Genomic DNA, 17901 nt, shown 5'->3' on the forward strand with positions numbered 1-17901 from the left:
TCTGCTATAGCTCTATTGGCTCGCAATTAGTGACAAAATTAATGACATCATGGTTATAAGTATCTACATCTATAACATCTCTACAACAAATTAAGTTTTGAAGAGTATTTTATTTACAATTTTGAGGTAAGAAGTTTAGTTTAAGTAAATCAGCTTTTTGAAATCCACACTGTAATCCTCAAGTATAAGTCTTTTCAAAAAGTTTAAAACCACAATGACACTGCTCTGTACTGTTAGCAAAAGATAATACTCTATAGAAAGTCCTTTAAAATATAAAGAAGAAACTAAACAGGCAAAAGACATTTGCTTTCTTGTAAAGCTAAATAGTAAAAAGAACAAAAGAAGTCCCATTACCCGTGCTGGACTAAGCCCAGTAGTGCTGGCAGTCAAGGCTTCATGTTGTGAATCGATAATATTTTTAATCTTCAAATCCAAATCTTGTACAACTTCCTCTACTGCCTGACAGAAAGGATCCCCACAGCTTCGGCCTTTTATCAAATGCATCTTCACTGTTGACAGAATTCGCCCCCCTGCGATTCTGAAAATAGGCACAGGGTCATCTCCACATTAATCTTGGCAGCACTTTAGTATACCTATTAGTGCTGAACATAGCCAGTCTTCACAGTTAATCAAAACGCTTCAGAGAACAGCTTTGATCTTTCAAATCAAACAGCAGTGTAGAAGTACTGTCCAACATAATAGTTTGCTTAAAAATATTACAAGGAAAGGTAATGAATTCAGCATCTAGTAATACTCTGAGCCGCAACACAAAACTAACTTCTCCATAAAAGTTCAAATACAAGTACTTTCTTTAAACCTCCAGTTACTGTTTTGCTCATAAGCTCTTAAGTGGAAAAAAACAAAAAACGTTTCACTGGAACATGACTTCCAATTTAACAGCCTATTACATTTTTGAGTCTTTTGTGCTACATGAAAGTACTTCAAAATATCAATCTGCTTTCAATTTTATTTAAATAGATAGTAATTAGATGAGATGAACATCACTGTTTGCCATAAAGCACACACTTTTCATCAACTAAAAAAAAATGGCTACAGAAAAAACTTAGCAGTTTAATTATGAAGTGTCCATGCAGTTTGACATAAAAAATATAAATAATTGAATCTGATTGATATAGGGACTTTATTTCAACACTTACAGAAGGATGAGAAGGAATTTGTGAGGGCATCTAAACTACGTTTAGACTGTTCATTTCATGGTCCTGTACCTTGAACCATCCACATTGCATGTATGATAGACTTCATGTAGGATCACTTTTGGATTAGAACTACCAGATCTGTCCCCAGTGAAACTCTCGAGTGATTAGCATTTACAGTTGTACAGATAAAGCTCCAATAGGCAGTACTGAGAAAATTACATCATGTCTTGCTGCTTCAGAATTGCAAAACCCAGATATTATATAAAAATCAAAATAGAGCAGGCTGCTGGGCAGACTACATTATTCTGAATATGTAAAAAAAGAAGAAAAAAAAAAAAAAAATCATTCTTGCAGATTCACAGGAAAAACCAAAGACCTTGTGTCAAAAAAAAAAAAAAAAAAAAAAAAAAATTGGCCACCAAAAATGAAATCCTTGTAGAAGTGCACCTTGATTTACCCAGACCTGGTGAGTGAGAAGAAGTAGTTACAGCTCCAAGAATTCATTCCACTGGTCATTTATAAGTGCATCTTTCCACTCAGGAGTTGAAAGTGCTCCCCTGAACAACACTGCTCACAATTAAAAAAATTTATAAATTGGTTATAATTTAAAATTTTTATAATTGATTCCCTCCCCTTTTATTTTTTTATGTACAGAGGTTTTTTGACCCTTGAATACCAGCTAATCATAGAATAGTTAGGGTAATAACACATGTAAAAGTACAGGAAGAAATAAAATCATAACAAGAGGTACAAAGGACCCATTCTGTTAAAAAACCCTCAATCCCAGGAACAACAGCTAGAACTCTGTCCCAAAAAATACCCTGAACAGAAACTGGAGATTAAGACAGCACTCAGGAAAAGTATCATAAAGATTTTCTCTATTTTTACAAGGCATGTATTTATTGCCAGTGTCAGAGGCAATCTCCTGGGTTCATGGACCCTTCTTTTGAAGTTGTACAATCAGGTTTCATACACTTAAAGTATGTAGATTCTATGCAGTGACAATAGTGACTCAAAAAATTAAAACAAGCAAGAAAACCCCCAGCCTTCTAGTACCAATGTTTTTGACAAAAAATTCCAATGAAGCTAGATACAGCCACGATGCTAAGTTCAGTTATGAGAGTGCCTTCTTGTCAGGTTTGGCGTTTGTGTTGGTTTGTTTGGAGATTATTTTTCCCTTTTTTTCTTTATTTTTTTTAAATTTAAGTTTTATAAAGCCAAAGTTAACGTCAGGCAAAAGCAGCAAAGGCCATTTCATTCATTCTCAGCTCCTGTTCTAAGAATTTTTCCTTTGTGAAGCAGATTGGCTGCAATCTATTGCAATAATTCATCTTCTCTTTCCAATTAACCTACAGTTTCTTTATCCAGACTTTAAGAAACACTAGCCACTTTCCTGCAACATCTAAAAAGTGGGTAGGATGGACAACCCTAAAAACAAACAAACAAAAAAAAAATGTAGCCTATTATATCTTGCCTTTAACAGCACACCTACTGAAGTTTCACTTTTTCTTTTTTCTAAGTCAGGTTTATAGTCTAAATCAAATCAGAAATGCAGCATGTTGAATGTAACCTAACAGTCTATTTAGCTCAGACACCAGTAGTTTTAACTATAACATGGACTGTATAAAGCAGCTCTATATTCATTCACACACCCTGAACTCTTGAGCTGCTATTGGCAGTGGTAGAATATGTAGGTACATCTATAATGCTGTAAATCATAGCTCTGCCAAAAACCCAGAGCAATGGCAATGGCTTTATTACTGCAAGTGACATACCTAAGAGTGAGATAATGACTAATTTTTCAACTTTCTAAATGCTTACTAGCTTCCTCCATGCTCCTGCCTACTTATCCTAAAAAGATACCTTACAAATTGAAAGAAAGGTATTTTTTATAGACATTAAATTCTGAAGATGAATTTTAGAATTTTAATTGGGAGAACATCCATCAAATGAAACTTTGCATGTCTACATTCACAGAAAATATAAAATAAGTGGGCAAAGCTAGCTAATAATAGGAATTGAGTCACAGGAAAACTAGTTTGCCAATATTGTTTCTTGTCAAAATACGTAGAGGGAACTGGGCCAGAGATCTTGCTGTTTTGGCTTATTCTGTCTGAAAAAGAGTGTTGTAAATAACTTAGAAAACCTAACGTTAACTTGAAACTTTTTTTTTCCCTCTGGCTTTTTTCCAGGTCAAAACCTAATATTTCCACACAATTCTCAGCTTTAACTTTTACAGATTAAAGATTACTCAATTCACATTAGATTTGCAGGCTTGGTTAAACAGAAAAACTTCTGCTTTGCAGAAATTTTAGCACAATGTATGCACTTAGCCAAAAGAAAAGTCACTATGTGAAATCTCTCTGCACAGAGGTCAAGAACCATCCAGCTTTTAAAATAAATAAATAAACAAACAATTCTGGTGTACCTCTGCTCCAAAACCCTCAATTTAGTCTAACCACAAGAGAATGAAAAGTTTGGGAGGGGGATATTATCCAGTACAAGTTGTCAAGAGGCAAGAAGAGGACACAGTTGACGAAAAGTTTTGTGTCAGAGATGCATATAGGAAGTGTAGCCAAGACTTCTGATGCTTCTTGCCAAACTTCTCTATTTCCCTGAGCCCTAAACTGACACTTTCCAAAATAATACCCTCAAACAAGAATAGCACTGAATCAAACGAGTGGTATCTGTTCCATAAATACTGTGCTGAGCCTAGAACTCCAAGACAAACCAGCAGGTGAAGGGATTGACTGAAGTCTTTGAAAGCCAGGTTCAGTCCTTTCTGTCTATAGATACCTTGAGCTTATCTACATCATTATAATTTCCACACATTTTACATATGTATACATGTATGTCTACAGGAAGAAAAAGTAGTATTATGCATACACCACTGGGCATCAGTTAATTAAGATAATCATAGGCTTAATTTAAATGCTATGCTCTGTGACTATTACCTTGTAGCTTTCCACTGAGAAAACCAAACTGTGATATTAACTTTTTCTATGTTTATTTTTTTGCCTCTACTACCCAATGCCAACTAAGGATATTTGCTATTAGAAATAGAGTTCATTTAATCTCTTTTTCTCCCCATACTCTTTCTTTTCCAGGAAAGAGTTCCAGTCCCCCACCAGATATACACAGTATTAACTGGAGCAAAGAAAAGGAAAAGTTTATTCATACTTCAACTAGAATTTATATAAACAGGCCAAGACATAAAATGCTGATCTAATGTGTGTGCATTAGTACTCAAATACTGTGCCACAGCTTATGCCATTTTACACCAGGATATGATATAACAAAATAAGTTACACTGTAAGGTTTGTTTTATTAGTCTTGAATATATTTATAAAATGTTGAATCCATATAATTTGTGCTATTTCATGAATATTCCAAAGCTTACTACAGAAAGTCTTAACTAACCATGTCTAAAAGTTTCAAAAGTACTGTCAAGCCTGTCTCAGTAGGAGAGGCATTCTTTTCATCTCTTTATGCCATTAAAAGCACAAATGAAGATGGCTAGGGCTCTGTCCATGTTTATAGAATCATTTCTGTGGTAGAGTATCATCCTTTTCCCAGAAAAGATAATTAACTGGTTAAAAAGAAAAAAAAAAAAAAAAAACCAAAAAAAACTTAAGAAATAACTTTCGAAGATGACACTATAAATTAATTCAACAATAAATATAATAATTCTATTTTAAGCAAGCAAATTAGTTACCTGAGTTACTTCAGATCCACTAGTAGGACTTCATTCCATACCAAGAGAAATTTAAAAAGATTAATTAAAAGCATGAAGATAAAAGTGTGGTAAAAATGCAACTTGGAGTTTTGGGGGTTTGTCTGTTTTTGGGGCTTTTTGGGGGGTGGGTTGGGGTGGTGGTGTTTATTTTTGTTTTGTTGTTTTGTTTTTTTTTGGGGGGGGTGTTTTCTGCTTGTTTGTGATTTTTTTGTTGTTTGTCCTTTTACAAAAAGGAGACTCTGTGCCAGATTGGTCTGATATTACTCTTTTATAGGTTTATATTATGTAGAAGATCAGTTGAACTTAAATGAACTTCAAAGTATCTGCCACTGTCCTACAAAAACACATTTATATGAACAAAGTAAGGTTGAAAACTATTACCTACTTTGGAGTTACTAACAGCTAGAAGGGCAGCAAAGGTTTGTTTTGAATATGGAATTACATGGACAAAATTATCTGTCTTTGAATAATTTTTACAGCAGCAAAAGTTAAGAGTTTTAGTTCTTAATTCTGAGAAAGGAGCAAGAAGCCTAACTGAATTCAAGCATGAACTTGATACATTAAACAAAGCAATGGCATTTGTCTAACTCAATAGAGAACTGGAGAGACCTTGTCCCTTTCCAGTCAGGGTGTCTGCTAGCAAGGTTTCTCTGATGTGTCATTCAGATCATAGGCTGGTGCTGATATGAAACATTCTAGGATGAAGTGCTTCAGTCTTGCATCTATGATCTTTTAAACCATATTGAAGGAGCACTCATCAACTCTAGTTAGCAATAAACATCAGGCAGTTACCACTATGACAGATGTTGTAAAATTGCATTTTTTTTAAAAATAACTGACAAGAAGGTCTTCTATTCATAGTCATGTGCAACAATATTTCTTTGTTTAAAAGGCATGAACTGAAAGAAACCTCAGCTAGAAAACTCACTTCTATCTTTATCTCTGATAGAAATAACCAAGGAAATCCAGAATAATTATAAATACTGAAAAACCCCAACCTTATAGAAACTATCCAGCAGAGAACGTTCAGACATGAAAACCTGGATGTAACAGTACGGTGGCCATCCTCCAATGAGTGGACTCAGCAAAGTCCAAATGTGACCATCAGCTTATCTGCACAGTATTCCATAGTAAGTCCACAGCAGAAGAGATCTAGAACCAAGCATCCTTTCTCTTTCATGGCCTGCACTATTCATTTGCTTCAGCAGTTGGAAAGGGTCCACAAAGCATTACCATCTACCATTACACAGTCTCAATTTACACTCTTACTTCCTATACACAAAAGCCAGGACTGAGAGTGGGTGGGTGATGGGAAAGCATGTGATTGCACAATTAAAGACTACGTTAACACATGCATCTCAGGCAACTGAACTAAGACTTCACTGGCAGCCTTTAAGTGTTTAGTTTTACTGACAATGTTCAGTTCACATTTTTTAATTTTATTTTTTCCTTTTTTAAATTAAAAAGTTCCCAAACATTTTACATCAACTGACAGAAGGAATGCCTTACCATCTTCAGCATGAACCAGCATCAGAAGAGGAGTAGACAGTTCAGGTGGGATTTATCTCACCTGTCTCATAGCCAGAGAAAAACAGATGTCTACATGAAGATAAAATGAATCATATGCTAAAAATTCCTTATTTGCTTCAGTGCTTCTAAACAGAGTTAAAAAAAAAAAAAAAAAAAGGTAAAAAAAAAGGTAGCACAGTGTAAAACTCTACCTGTTAACAAGGCATTGTATAAATCTTATCTTACGTCACTAGTTGCTTCTACTAAAAATATTCTCTGACCTTGTGCCCATTTCAACCTTTTTGCTTTACATCATCTGTGTCCTAGTCCCATCTATTTCTATCACATTGTCCTTATAAAATCATCTTTTCTTATGTCAAGGTAACTACTTTATAAGAAATCGATTGAATTCCTTGCCTATTTTGTTCTTATTCAGATTATCACATAAACGAGTTCCTCTGCCTACCTAAAATCTACATGACATTGGCAAGAGCTCTTCTTACAGAACTGGGGCCCCTTAGTGTGCAAAGTTAATATGATGCAGAAGTACTTTTATGTATTTTCTGGAAATATATCTTTTGTAGAAAACACAAAGTAACATACAGAAGAAAAAAAAAAGGTTGAGGATATGGACAACATTCAAAACCTGATAAAAAGCAGAACAGACTCATGAAGCCTATTCCAAGAACAGAAAAAAATATATGAAAATTCTATTATAATAAGGTAAATATTTCTACTCATTCACTTCAACTTTTCCAACAGAGGTAAAATAATAGATGACAAATGTATAGCTATCTAACTTCTGTACCAGGAACAAATGTCTTGAAACAGATTGCTCACAAGTGGTCATGGAGTGGGAGGGGATCACAGCCATTTGCCTTTGTCACAGACTTAGGAAGTTGTTTTAGAACTTGATAAAAAGTTAACCTTTATATTTTTAATTTAGAGCTACATGGAATTGTAATTTAATTTATAAATAAATAGCTCATATTTAATTACTTTCAGATTTTCTACAACAAAATTGTATCAGTGAAGTTATCTAAATTTTGAATATAAAAATGTAACTACATCAAAGCACTCATTACTCAAAAAGTCCACCTCAAAAAATGGACATATGCATTATTACTCTAATTTTTTAAACCATATAGAACTAAATATTAGGTGAAGACCCTACTTTAGGCCCTTCACAGTTTTGCACTCTATTAAATCGACAATAAGCACAGCAAAAAAGAATTCCGTTGTTATTTTTCCATATTGCTGCTGCTGCTTTTGCTCTATTGCCAAAAATGTCTATATTTTTCCTTGGTGGAAGAAACCAGAATGACTCTTCCTCAGGAAGTGCCACCATCTAAAAGGTCTGGTATTTTCCCAAGAACTTAACTGCAAAAAAACCAAAGTTGGCCTTCTGTCAGCGTCTGCTCTCACCAAGATTACTTTTGGATTTTCTCCATGCCAAGTAATAACTCCTCAGGTCCAGTGATGTAGCTACTATAAAACTAAATAAATAAACTTCTCATCATAAGATTCTTGATAAGCAGCCATGTGCGTTCCATCCTACAGTTCCACTGATCCTCCATAACATACCCAACTTAACAGTTCCCTCTGGACATAATCACTTCCCTGCAATTTACTGAAAATTGTCAGGATTGGAATTATTGACAGGGAGCTGCCAGACTGCTTCTCAAATCTAGATTAAAGGGAGGCTTTAGAAACAGAAGAACTAACAATACCTGTATGATCACATAAGAATAAAATTTTTCAATCCAGCACTGATATAAAAGTGTCACACAACCCCAGCCTCCATATTGTCTTTTTAAGTAAGGGGCTACACTCGAATATTTAGGACACAATAGTCAGTGTGCTCTCCAGCACAAACTTAAATTAGAAAGTCAAGGAAAGGGACAGCAACTTACAAAAATGACAATTTAATTAAATGCAGTATTGTACAAATGGAGTACTCAAGATACGATGCTTCAACCATGATGATTTAAGTCAGACTTACCCTCAAAAGATCAGCTTTTTCTACCAGATTTCTACTTTCTTGAAAATCCAATTTAAGCCACAATTAAGTTTATTTTAAAAATTATCTACCTCTAAATATATCTTTTAAACAGTCTCAACATTAAGTTTAAATGAAGACAATCAAATTAAGGTATATCAGTATTCCCATTATAAAGCTGAATGGGTGGGGAAAGCAGATTTACTTCAAACTTTGTTAAAGCATGTTAGCCCTTGAAGTGGCAAGACTTTTTAGGGAAAATTTAAGAGTCTGGTCTAAATCTATTTTTTCCGCTTATAATTATTTTCTTTTATAAGCCTTTACAATACTTTTCAGCTACAGGTTGGGCAAAGAAGAGGTTCAGAGCAGCCCTGCGGAGAAGGACTTGGGGGTGTTGGTCAATGAGAAAATGAACATGAGCCAGCAGTGTGCACTCACAGCCCAGAAAGCCAATCGTATCCCAGGCTGCATCAAGAGGAGTGTGACCAGCAGGTCGAAGGAGGTCATCCTGCCCCTCTACTCTGCTCTTGTGAGACCTCACTTGGAGCATTGTGTACAGTTCTGGTGTCCTCAACACAAAAAGGACATGGAACTGTTGGAACAAGTCCAGAGGAGGGCCACGAGGATGATCAGGGGACTGGAGCACCTCCCGTATGGAGACAGGCTGAGCAAGTTGGGTCTGTTCAGCCTGGAGAAGAGAAGGCTGTGTGGAGACCTCATAGCAGCCTTCCAGAATCTGAAGGGGGCCTACAAGGATGCTGGGGATGGACTATTCATCAGGGAGTGTAGTGACAGGATAAGGTGTAATGGGTTCAAACTTAAACAGGGGAAGTTTAGATTGGATATAAGGAAGAAATTCTTTACTGTGAGGGTGGTGAGGCACTGGAAGGGGGTTGCCCAGGGAGGTTGTGAATGCTCTATCCTTGGCGGTCTTCAAGGCTAGGTTGGATGCGGCCTTGGGAGCATGGTTTAGTGTGAGGTGTCCCTGCCCATGGCAGGGGGGTTGGAACTTAATGATCTGAAGGTCCTTTCCAACCCTAACTATTCTATGATTCTATAAAGAACATTTATAATTAAAACACAAGCACAATATTTAACACGGTAGAACAGTAATATAGCCTTAATTTGACTCATTTTACATAATCAGTATCTTTACTGTAAATATTTAGCACCAAGACATTCTTCCATGATGTTCAATATTCTTCATTTCAGTGATGATGACTTGGGAAACTAAGATTAGTGTATCTATGTTCTCAGTATTTTACTAAGAAACAGCACACCACAAATACTTTGAAAAAGTGTAAAGAGTTTTAGCCAGTAAAGCACAATAAAACAATTAGAAGGAATAACCAAGACATGGTGGGACAACCTGGGAGCTGGAGTACCGCAAAGGATGAATACAACCAAATGCAAGAGGCACAACGTCAGGGGGTACCCTCTGTATGCAAAAGCAGCTCAGAGGTACGGAGGAGCTCTTCTGTTGAACAGACAAGAGGCTTGTTGAGAGCTTCTGAATCAGGATCAGTATTTGTTATAGACAACCCAACACACACGAGGAAATGGGCAAAGTACCCTTAAAGTGACTCCCAGCAGGCTCTGTATCACAGACTCTGGTTCTTACAGGGAATTCTACCACCCTAATATCTGCTGGAAGAGCATCAAAATGGGATGCAAGCAGTCAAGATTTCTAGTGGGTAACAGAGATACTGGATGGGCAACATACAGCCGGGTCTGCTATCAGTAAGGAAGTATTACCCAGCGATGTGGAGGAAGCAAAAAACATCAACAGCAGCCTTGGATGTAGCAATCATGGAGTTCAAGATCCTAGGACAGTGAGGAAAGCAAGTAGCAGATTATAGACTGTGACTTTAGGAGAGCACATTTCACCGTATTCAGTGAACAGGTCCATGGAATCCCTTGTGAGAAAGATCTAAAAGGCAAAGTAGCTCAAGAAAGCTGATGTGTTAATGACAGCATATTACAAGCACAGTAACAGTCCACCACAATACTCAGGAAAACATTTAGAAATATCAGTAGACTGGCTTCACTAAACAGTAAACTAAACAGTGAGCTTCAATGCAAAAAGGCTTTACACAGGATGGAGAAGGGACAGGTTACAAAAGAATAACCTAGAAACATTTCCTGGGCATTTAAGGATGTTGTCAGGAAAGCCAAAGCTCAGCTGGAGTTGAGACTTGCAAAGAATGTTGAAGCTTCATCTGCTGCTTTTGTATTAAGAGGCTGAACAAAGAGGAACCTTTGCTGCAAGCTAGATTTTGCAACAGTGTAACAAATGAAACTGAGGGAACTCAATGCCTTCTTAGATTCAGTCTTCATCCCTGAAGATCAGGATGAAAATCAGCCTCTGATTAGAGAAAGTTTTCAGAGACCTGTCAGCAGCAAATAAGGATCAAGTCAGAGTTTACTCGACAGAACTGATTCAGTGTAAGTCCGTAGGACCAAACTGGCTGCATCCAAGAGCACTAACAGAACTGGCTGATGTTCTCATGAGGCCACTCTGTGCCATCTTTGAAAAGTCATAAGTGACCAGGAAGCTCCCAGACAAATGGAGAAAAGCAAATGTTTGCAAAAAAAGACCAAAGTAACAGTTTGGGGAACTACAGGTTCAGCTGCCTCACTTTGTTCCCTGAGAAAACACTGTAAGAAAACATTTCTGCACATGTGAAGGATTAGGTGGCATCTGGTAAGTGTAAACATGAATTTATCAAGTGTAAATTATGCCTAACTAATCTGTTTACCTCCTATAATAAAATGTCTGGTTTTGCAGACCAGAGAAAAATTTACCTTGATTGTAGCAAGGCTTTCAACACTGTCAGAATATACTCTCAACATACAAGTCTAGATATTACAGTCTGGATGGATGGACAACAGAGTAAAAACAGGTTGGATGACCAAGCTCAGAAGATAATAAATACGTTATACTGTATCTGGAGGCCAGTAACAAATGGAGTACCACCAGAGTTTAGCCTGAAACCTGATTTTCTCTTGTAAATATCTTTGGCAGTGACTTGGTGATAAAAATACATGCTCATCAAGTTCGCAGATGACACCAAATTGGATGGAACAGTCAATATACCTGAGCGCAGAGCTGCAATGCAGTTACCTAAAGAGATAGGAGTAATGGGCTGACAGGAACCCTATAAAATTCAGCAGGGTACATGAAGTCTTGGAAAGGGATAACGCCTTGCAATGATACAGGCTGGGGACCAGCTCCATGTAAAAGAACCTAGGAGTCCTGGTGCATATGTTCAGCAACCTAACCACGAGCCAGGCAACAAAGGCAGCCAACAGTATCCTTGGCCGTTTCAGCAGTAGCGTAGCCGGTACTCTGAGGAATATGATTATCCCTCTCTAATCAGCACTTATTGGACCAAACTTAGAATACTTCATCCAGTTTTGGGCACCCCATACCAGAAAAGACTCTGATAAAGTGGAACAAGCTCAGCAGAATGCTGCAAAACAGCTAAGGGAACAGCTTGCTCAGCCTGGAGATGAGAAGACTTCAGAGGGATCTACTTACAGCTTTCTGATATCCATGAAAAGGTAACCAAGAAGATGGAGCCAGGCTTCTCACATTAGCAGTTAATGAAAGGAAAAGAGACAAGTGGCATAAAATGAAACAAGAGAGGTCCCACTCAATATGTGGGAAGAGGGTGGGGGAATAACAGCAGTGGATATGGTCACCAAAACTTTTAATCATGAGGACACTCAAACAGTGGAACAGGTTGTCGAGAGGGAGACTGAAAACCTAAAGGATGAAGACTGCACAAAGCTTGACTGGATAAAACCCTGATTAACCTCAGCTGACCCTGTAACTGGGCCTGCTTTCAACAGGATCATAGAATCATAGAATAGTTAGGGTTGGAAAGGACCTTCAGATCATTAAGTTCCAACCCCCCTGCCATGGGCAGGGACACCTCACACTAAACCATGCCACCCAAGGCCTCATCCAACCTGGCCTTGAACACCGTCAAGGATGGAGCATTCACAGCTTCCCTGGGCAACCCATTCCAGTGCCTCATCACCCTACCAGTAAAGAATTTCTTCCTTATATCTAATTTGGATATTTTGGATGATGGATCAAAAACATCCTGATGTTCCTTTCAACCTGAATTACTGTGTTCCTAAGCATCGTGGTTTAAGCCCAGCTGATAACTCAGAATCATGCAGCCATTCACTCACACTCTGCCCCCAACCCCTCCCCCTTACCTCCTCTCTCCAGGCAGGATGGGGAAAAGAATCCAAAGTATGTAAATTCCACAGGTGGAGATAACAGTCCAATAACTAAAGTATACTATAAAACTACCACTACTAATAAGGGAAATAACAAGGGGAGAGAATATAAAACTAAAAAGGGAAAAGAAAAAAACAATAAACAGTAGTGATGCACAATTGCTCACCACCCGCCAACCGATACCCAGTCTGACCCGAGCAGCAATTTGTCCCTTCTAGGTGACGCCCCCCAGTTTATATCCTGGACATGACATGCTGTGGTATGGAATAGCCCTTTGGCTAGCCTCGGTCAGGTGTCCTGTCTCTGCTTCCTTCCAGCTTCCCGTGCTCCTCCCTCACTGGCAGAGCATGAGACTGAAAAGCCATTGATCGGGGTAAGCATCACTTAGCAACAACTAAAAACATCAGTGTGTTAGCACTGTTCTTAGACTAAAGCCGAAACACAGCACTGCACCAGCTACTAGGAAGGATAAAAGTAACTGCTACATCTGAACCCAGGACACTATGCTTAAGGAGCCATATAGGCAATGTTTTGCACACGTTTGCACAACTTTCCAGCAACTTTAGAACACAACTCCAGGGCTGCATGGACACTATTCAACCAACTCAAACATCTGGCACAAAAACAGATAAAGTTGCATATGCTTTCTCTCCCAAAATACTATTCCACCTCCAGATGCAATCACAGCAACACCTAAGAAATAGCATTTTTCCCTTTCAAGGTAAAGCTCAGTGAACTAATGCATGTACACGAGCAAGTCAAGCTGTATAATTTCAACAACTGACTGTAGAAAACTACTCACTGACCTGAAATGAAGACCCACCCCAAAGCATCATGCTCAAATGTGTTGAATGAAACAATACGCTTAACTCGAACCACCTACTAACGTGAGCTGTGCAATAGTGTCACCTAGTGGTCAGTGCTTACAGCGAAGTCAGTGCCCAACAAGAAAATTTACTACACATTTACCAACGTTTCTTCTCTACAAAATCAGCGGGGGCTTTTAAAGTATACATATGTATACACACAAACACATCTATACGGACTAACAAGTGCAGCATGCAGTAAGCAAACTGCTTTTCCATCATTCAGTTTTAAGTCACACACCTTTTCCGAACTTGAAAAAAATAATTTTAGAAGTAAGCAAAATTTTTCTAGATGCAGGAAGCTTTATAGTTTGACCTAAAATAGAAGGACTTCCAGGACGATTGATTAGTGCTACACTTTTTCATTTATACCAACAGAAAAGAGTTTCCAGACCCTTAGGTATATAATAATCATCCACTTCACTGACAAACACAACATTGGTAAGTTTCTTGTCAAAAAATAAGACACAAAAAGTAGAATATTTGAGCTATTTACTGCATAAACGTTGTCCAAGTCTTACTCATACAGAATGTGAAAATATCTTTAGGGTTACAAGTCTTCCAGCAACCACGAACTTTAAGGAATGTTCATGCTACTGATTCTTAAAACACCAGTGATTTCTTCTAATCTTAGACATTTACAGAATGAGGAGAGGAAAAGCTGCACTATTTCAAAACTTTAGAGATTCATAAGAATGTTCATTCTGCTCGGTAAATACACTGAAATCACCAAAGTTCATCATATCTTTCCATTTCTCCTGTTACCACATCTGCTTACACTGTGCTATATTTAAACCGAATCATGATAGTTCAATTGACTTCCCACTGACAACCTTCCCATCTCTCATCTCATCTACTGTTCACCTTCTTATCCGAATATCTCATCAGATCCCCACTGTAACAAGATGAAACTGAAATAAAAAAGACTTCTGATCATTCAATAAAAAAAACAGTACTGGCCATTTGTGACATAGCAAATACTGAGACCTGGGTTTTACAGTTTGGCTAATCTCTACATCACAGGAAGAGCAATACCACAGATTGGTTGTCCAGCTTGCTCTTAGATTTCTCAGCAGGTTTCTAAAGACTAAGCAACTGAAACTTTTTGCTCCATTGTAGCTTCCGTCCCTCTGCACTTTAGATTGCAGTAGTGGCAGAACTAGTTTAGAACTACTTCTGATGCAGAACTGTATTTTCTGGAATTCATAGTAACTGTCATATCACAGGCAGGGCATACAGACAGTCCTCGCTCACATGGCTTTCCAAACACTAGAGAACACTAATATCTTTCTGTTCACCAGTGTTGTTATCCTTACAGTTTCTAAGCTGTATACTAGTCCTATAACATTTGAGAACTTCAGCATACTTATGAAGATTCTTCCAAAGGTAGCAAACTAACTGGCATATTTCTGTAAGCACTGAGCTACTATATAGATACATATGAAAAAACAATACTAGTTACATTGTGAAGTTACAAAGCCCACATGGAGTACAAGAGATACTAGAAATGCCATAGTACAGCTAGTTTCCATTCTTGGTCAGTGATAAAACCGACACCACCTACACGTATGCATGCAACCTAATGAACATGCTAGAATCTCACATTAACAACATTTATATCCCAAAATAAATGGGACAGGAGGTACAGCAGAGAAAGCAGCAGAATACATACCTGAATACTGAAAAGAATTTCCAAGCTCCAGAGAACTATCCCAATAACAAACTGAATTCCCAGCAACTATCCCACTGTCTCTCATACCTTAAGCAGAAGATGTAACATTTTATGTTTGTTTACAACTTCCTGAACTGTATATACCTGGAAAAGTGGCCTTTCCACCCTAAAAAGTTCATGCACATAAATGTTATTTCTCATTTTTATCAATGTACAGTGCTAGATAAGATTTAAATACAGAAAAAAGCATACATTAGATGTTGAGTCAAAAGTTATCTTTAATCACCAGCACAGACGGCATGTCTCTGGAATCCAGGATGTTGAAATGAAAAAACAAAGAAGTAGAATCAAAAAATAAAACAAAACCTGAAAAACAACTTCAGAAACACTTCAGACTTCCAGCTTCAATGTAATCTGAACAGTAATTAAAATAATGTTTATGGATCACTTATAGCAGTTTGTTTTCAACTGTGTGGATTAGACTCAATTCAAACTAAAATAATGAAGCATCAAGAACAGTTTATTTGCTAAAGTTTTGTATAGAAAAATTACTGATAAATGAAAAAAATTACTTAAGAAAATTGCTCTTCCATCTAGTAAGTACTAATGCCAGCACTTACCAATTCAAATTCCTGTGGTACAATTACACTTCATTCTAATTAATCTCACAGCTATAAGCCTGCCCAAAAGACTAACTTCAGGTCTTAAAAACATTCAAAATCCGTGACTTCACAAGAACCTTCCTAAGAAATAATTGTTGCACTTCACTTATGTAACTAAAAAAAAAAGAAAAGAAAGGCTAAATATAAATAATTAATGTAGTTATTTGTCAGCAGCAATAAAGACTCCTTTGTATAAGGGTATATACAATGAAATGACAAAAAGGAAGTTGTCAAGTAGCAAGAAATAAAGCACAAATCAGCCTATGTACTTACCAGAGCCGCTAGACTGAAATCATTGGAAGTTCATCAACAACTATGCAACTAACCAAATAGCCATACATACACTGATTTGATAAAAATGTAATACAAATAACCTCCAAAATATATAAGCTTAATTTTTTTCAAGTATTTCTATTTGCTATTAAGATTCTAGTTGTAAACATTTATTCTAAATTATTAAAATAAGTAAACTATTAAATTTTCTTTCATTCCTCAAGACACACGCACAAGAAAAAAGGGTGCTTGACAAGACAAAAATATAACAGAAAATTCTATTACCTTGGATTTAAGATTTCACCAAGAATTTCTTGTAGTTTATCAATAAAATTAATGAAGTTTGACAGTCCCTTTATATGGGCTTTTAAAGGATCAAACAACGAAGACGCACAGCCTCTCCCTCCAATTTCTACAGTTCGGATAAAAGATGTTGCCATCTATTAGGAGAAATATTTAGAAACGTGAAACTATAGATATACGCAAAACGTATGTGTGATGAAGTAAGCCTCTACAGATTTTCAAACTGTGTGCAACAGCTGGTTGATAGAAGAAATTTAACTGAATTTAATAAAACATGTCTTATTGGCAACCTTTATATATCCCACCATAAATACTTACAAGATCAATACTTAGAGTGCAGCAGTATTAAAAAAACCACAAGCCAAAGCAAAAATGACCCAGTTAATCTGATATTTACATTGGTTTCTTGACAGCTTAGGAAAAACTTTATTAACACATGGTATAGATTTTTTTGTTGTTGCTGCTGCTGCTGTTGAAATGCTCATCCCACATAAACTATTCTCCTATTTAGAAAGCTCTCTATGACCCAAGAACAATTTTAACACATGCATGCAAAAGGTGACCACAGTAGCGCACCTATTTTCAAAGATGCAAATAAAAATAACGTATAATCAAAGTTTCTGAAAAATTACGAGTTATCACAGGTACACAATTCTGAAAACAGTAAAACAAGAAATGTCCCAAAAGCAGTATGCTTTAGATGATAACCCTTCAAAGTTTAAGGCAACAGTCAGCATAAAAAGCCTGGCAGTTCTCCAGAAAGGTGAAAGCAAAGATAACAATCCAATACTCTTGACACAGATGCAGTAATATTTATTCTACATATAAATTTTAATTTCAGACTATACAGCTAAATCACAAAGCTCTTCGGACTGGAAGGAGTACAACTGGAATTACTCTAGCAAAGAAAGTAAAGTTGCCAATATTCTTTCCTTTGCGTTAAAGATTTCCTGTGGATCAAGTACAGTTCATAGGACCTTGCCTTCCCAATGGAAAATATTCTGGCTTCGCAAGATTTCTACTATACGCACATGCCAGAAAAGACGACTTCTTTACACGGTAGAGAAGTTTCCCCTCTGGCAACCATGAGGAAGAGGTAATAAATCCAGTCCAAACACATACTTTTTTTAATGCGATGTTAACAGAGCATTAGGAGCTAAAATAATTAATTCTGGAACTGAGATTTCACAAATATTCCATATTTATTCAACCAAAAAAATCAGAGAACGCAGCTGCTTCAGTGACTGCAACATACCCATACTGTTTTTCGTTGGTCTGCTGTTGCCTGCACTGAGGCCACTATGCACGCAAAATTTGATTATTTTGAATATGAGGGCCTATGGTGGTTTCTTTGGAGAAAGAATTCTTACTCATCTTATTCCAACTATTTTTGAGATGGCTGTGTGAAGACTATAAGTATAAATGGAAGTATAAATGCACCTCACATACCAGACTATTTATCAACAAGC

At 37.0% G+C, this 17901-nt stretch overlaps 1 protein-coding gene across 1 annotated transcript in view; it reads right to left on the bottom strand.

The window, feature by feature from the left end:
- Positions 1–17901, bottom strand: part of PARPBP (PARP1 binding protein) — a gene marked incomplete at both ends in the record, with an annotated part of 50234 nt that overhangs the window by 20931 nt on the left and 11402 nt on the right. The window contains 2 exons of the mRNA XM_080612109.1: positions 355–538; positions 16415–16569. Of these exons, the coding sequence (XP_080468235.1) occupies positions 355–538; positions 16415–16569 (339 nt within the window). The remainder of the gene's footprint in view (positions 1–354; positions 539–16414; positions 16570–17901) is intronic.

Source organism: Psittacula echo, assembly GCF_963264785.1.
Source record: "Psittacula echo genome assembly, chromosome: 1".
Classification (NCBI taxonomy): Eukaryota; Metazoa; Chordata; class Aves; order Psittaciformes; family Psittacidae; genus Psittacula; species Psittacula echo.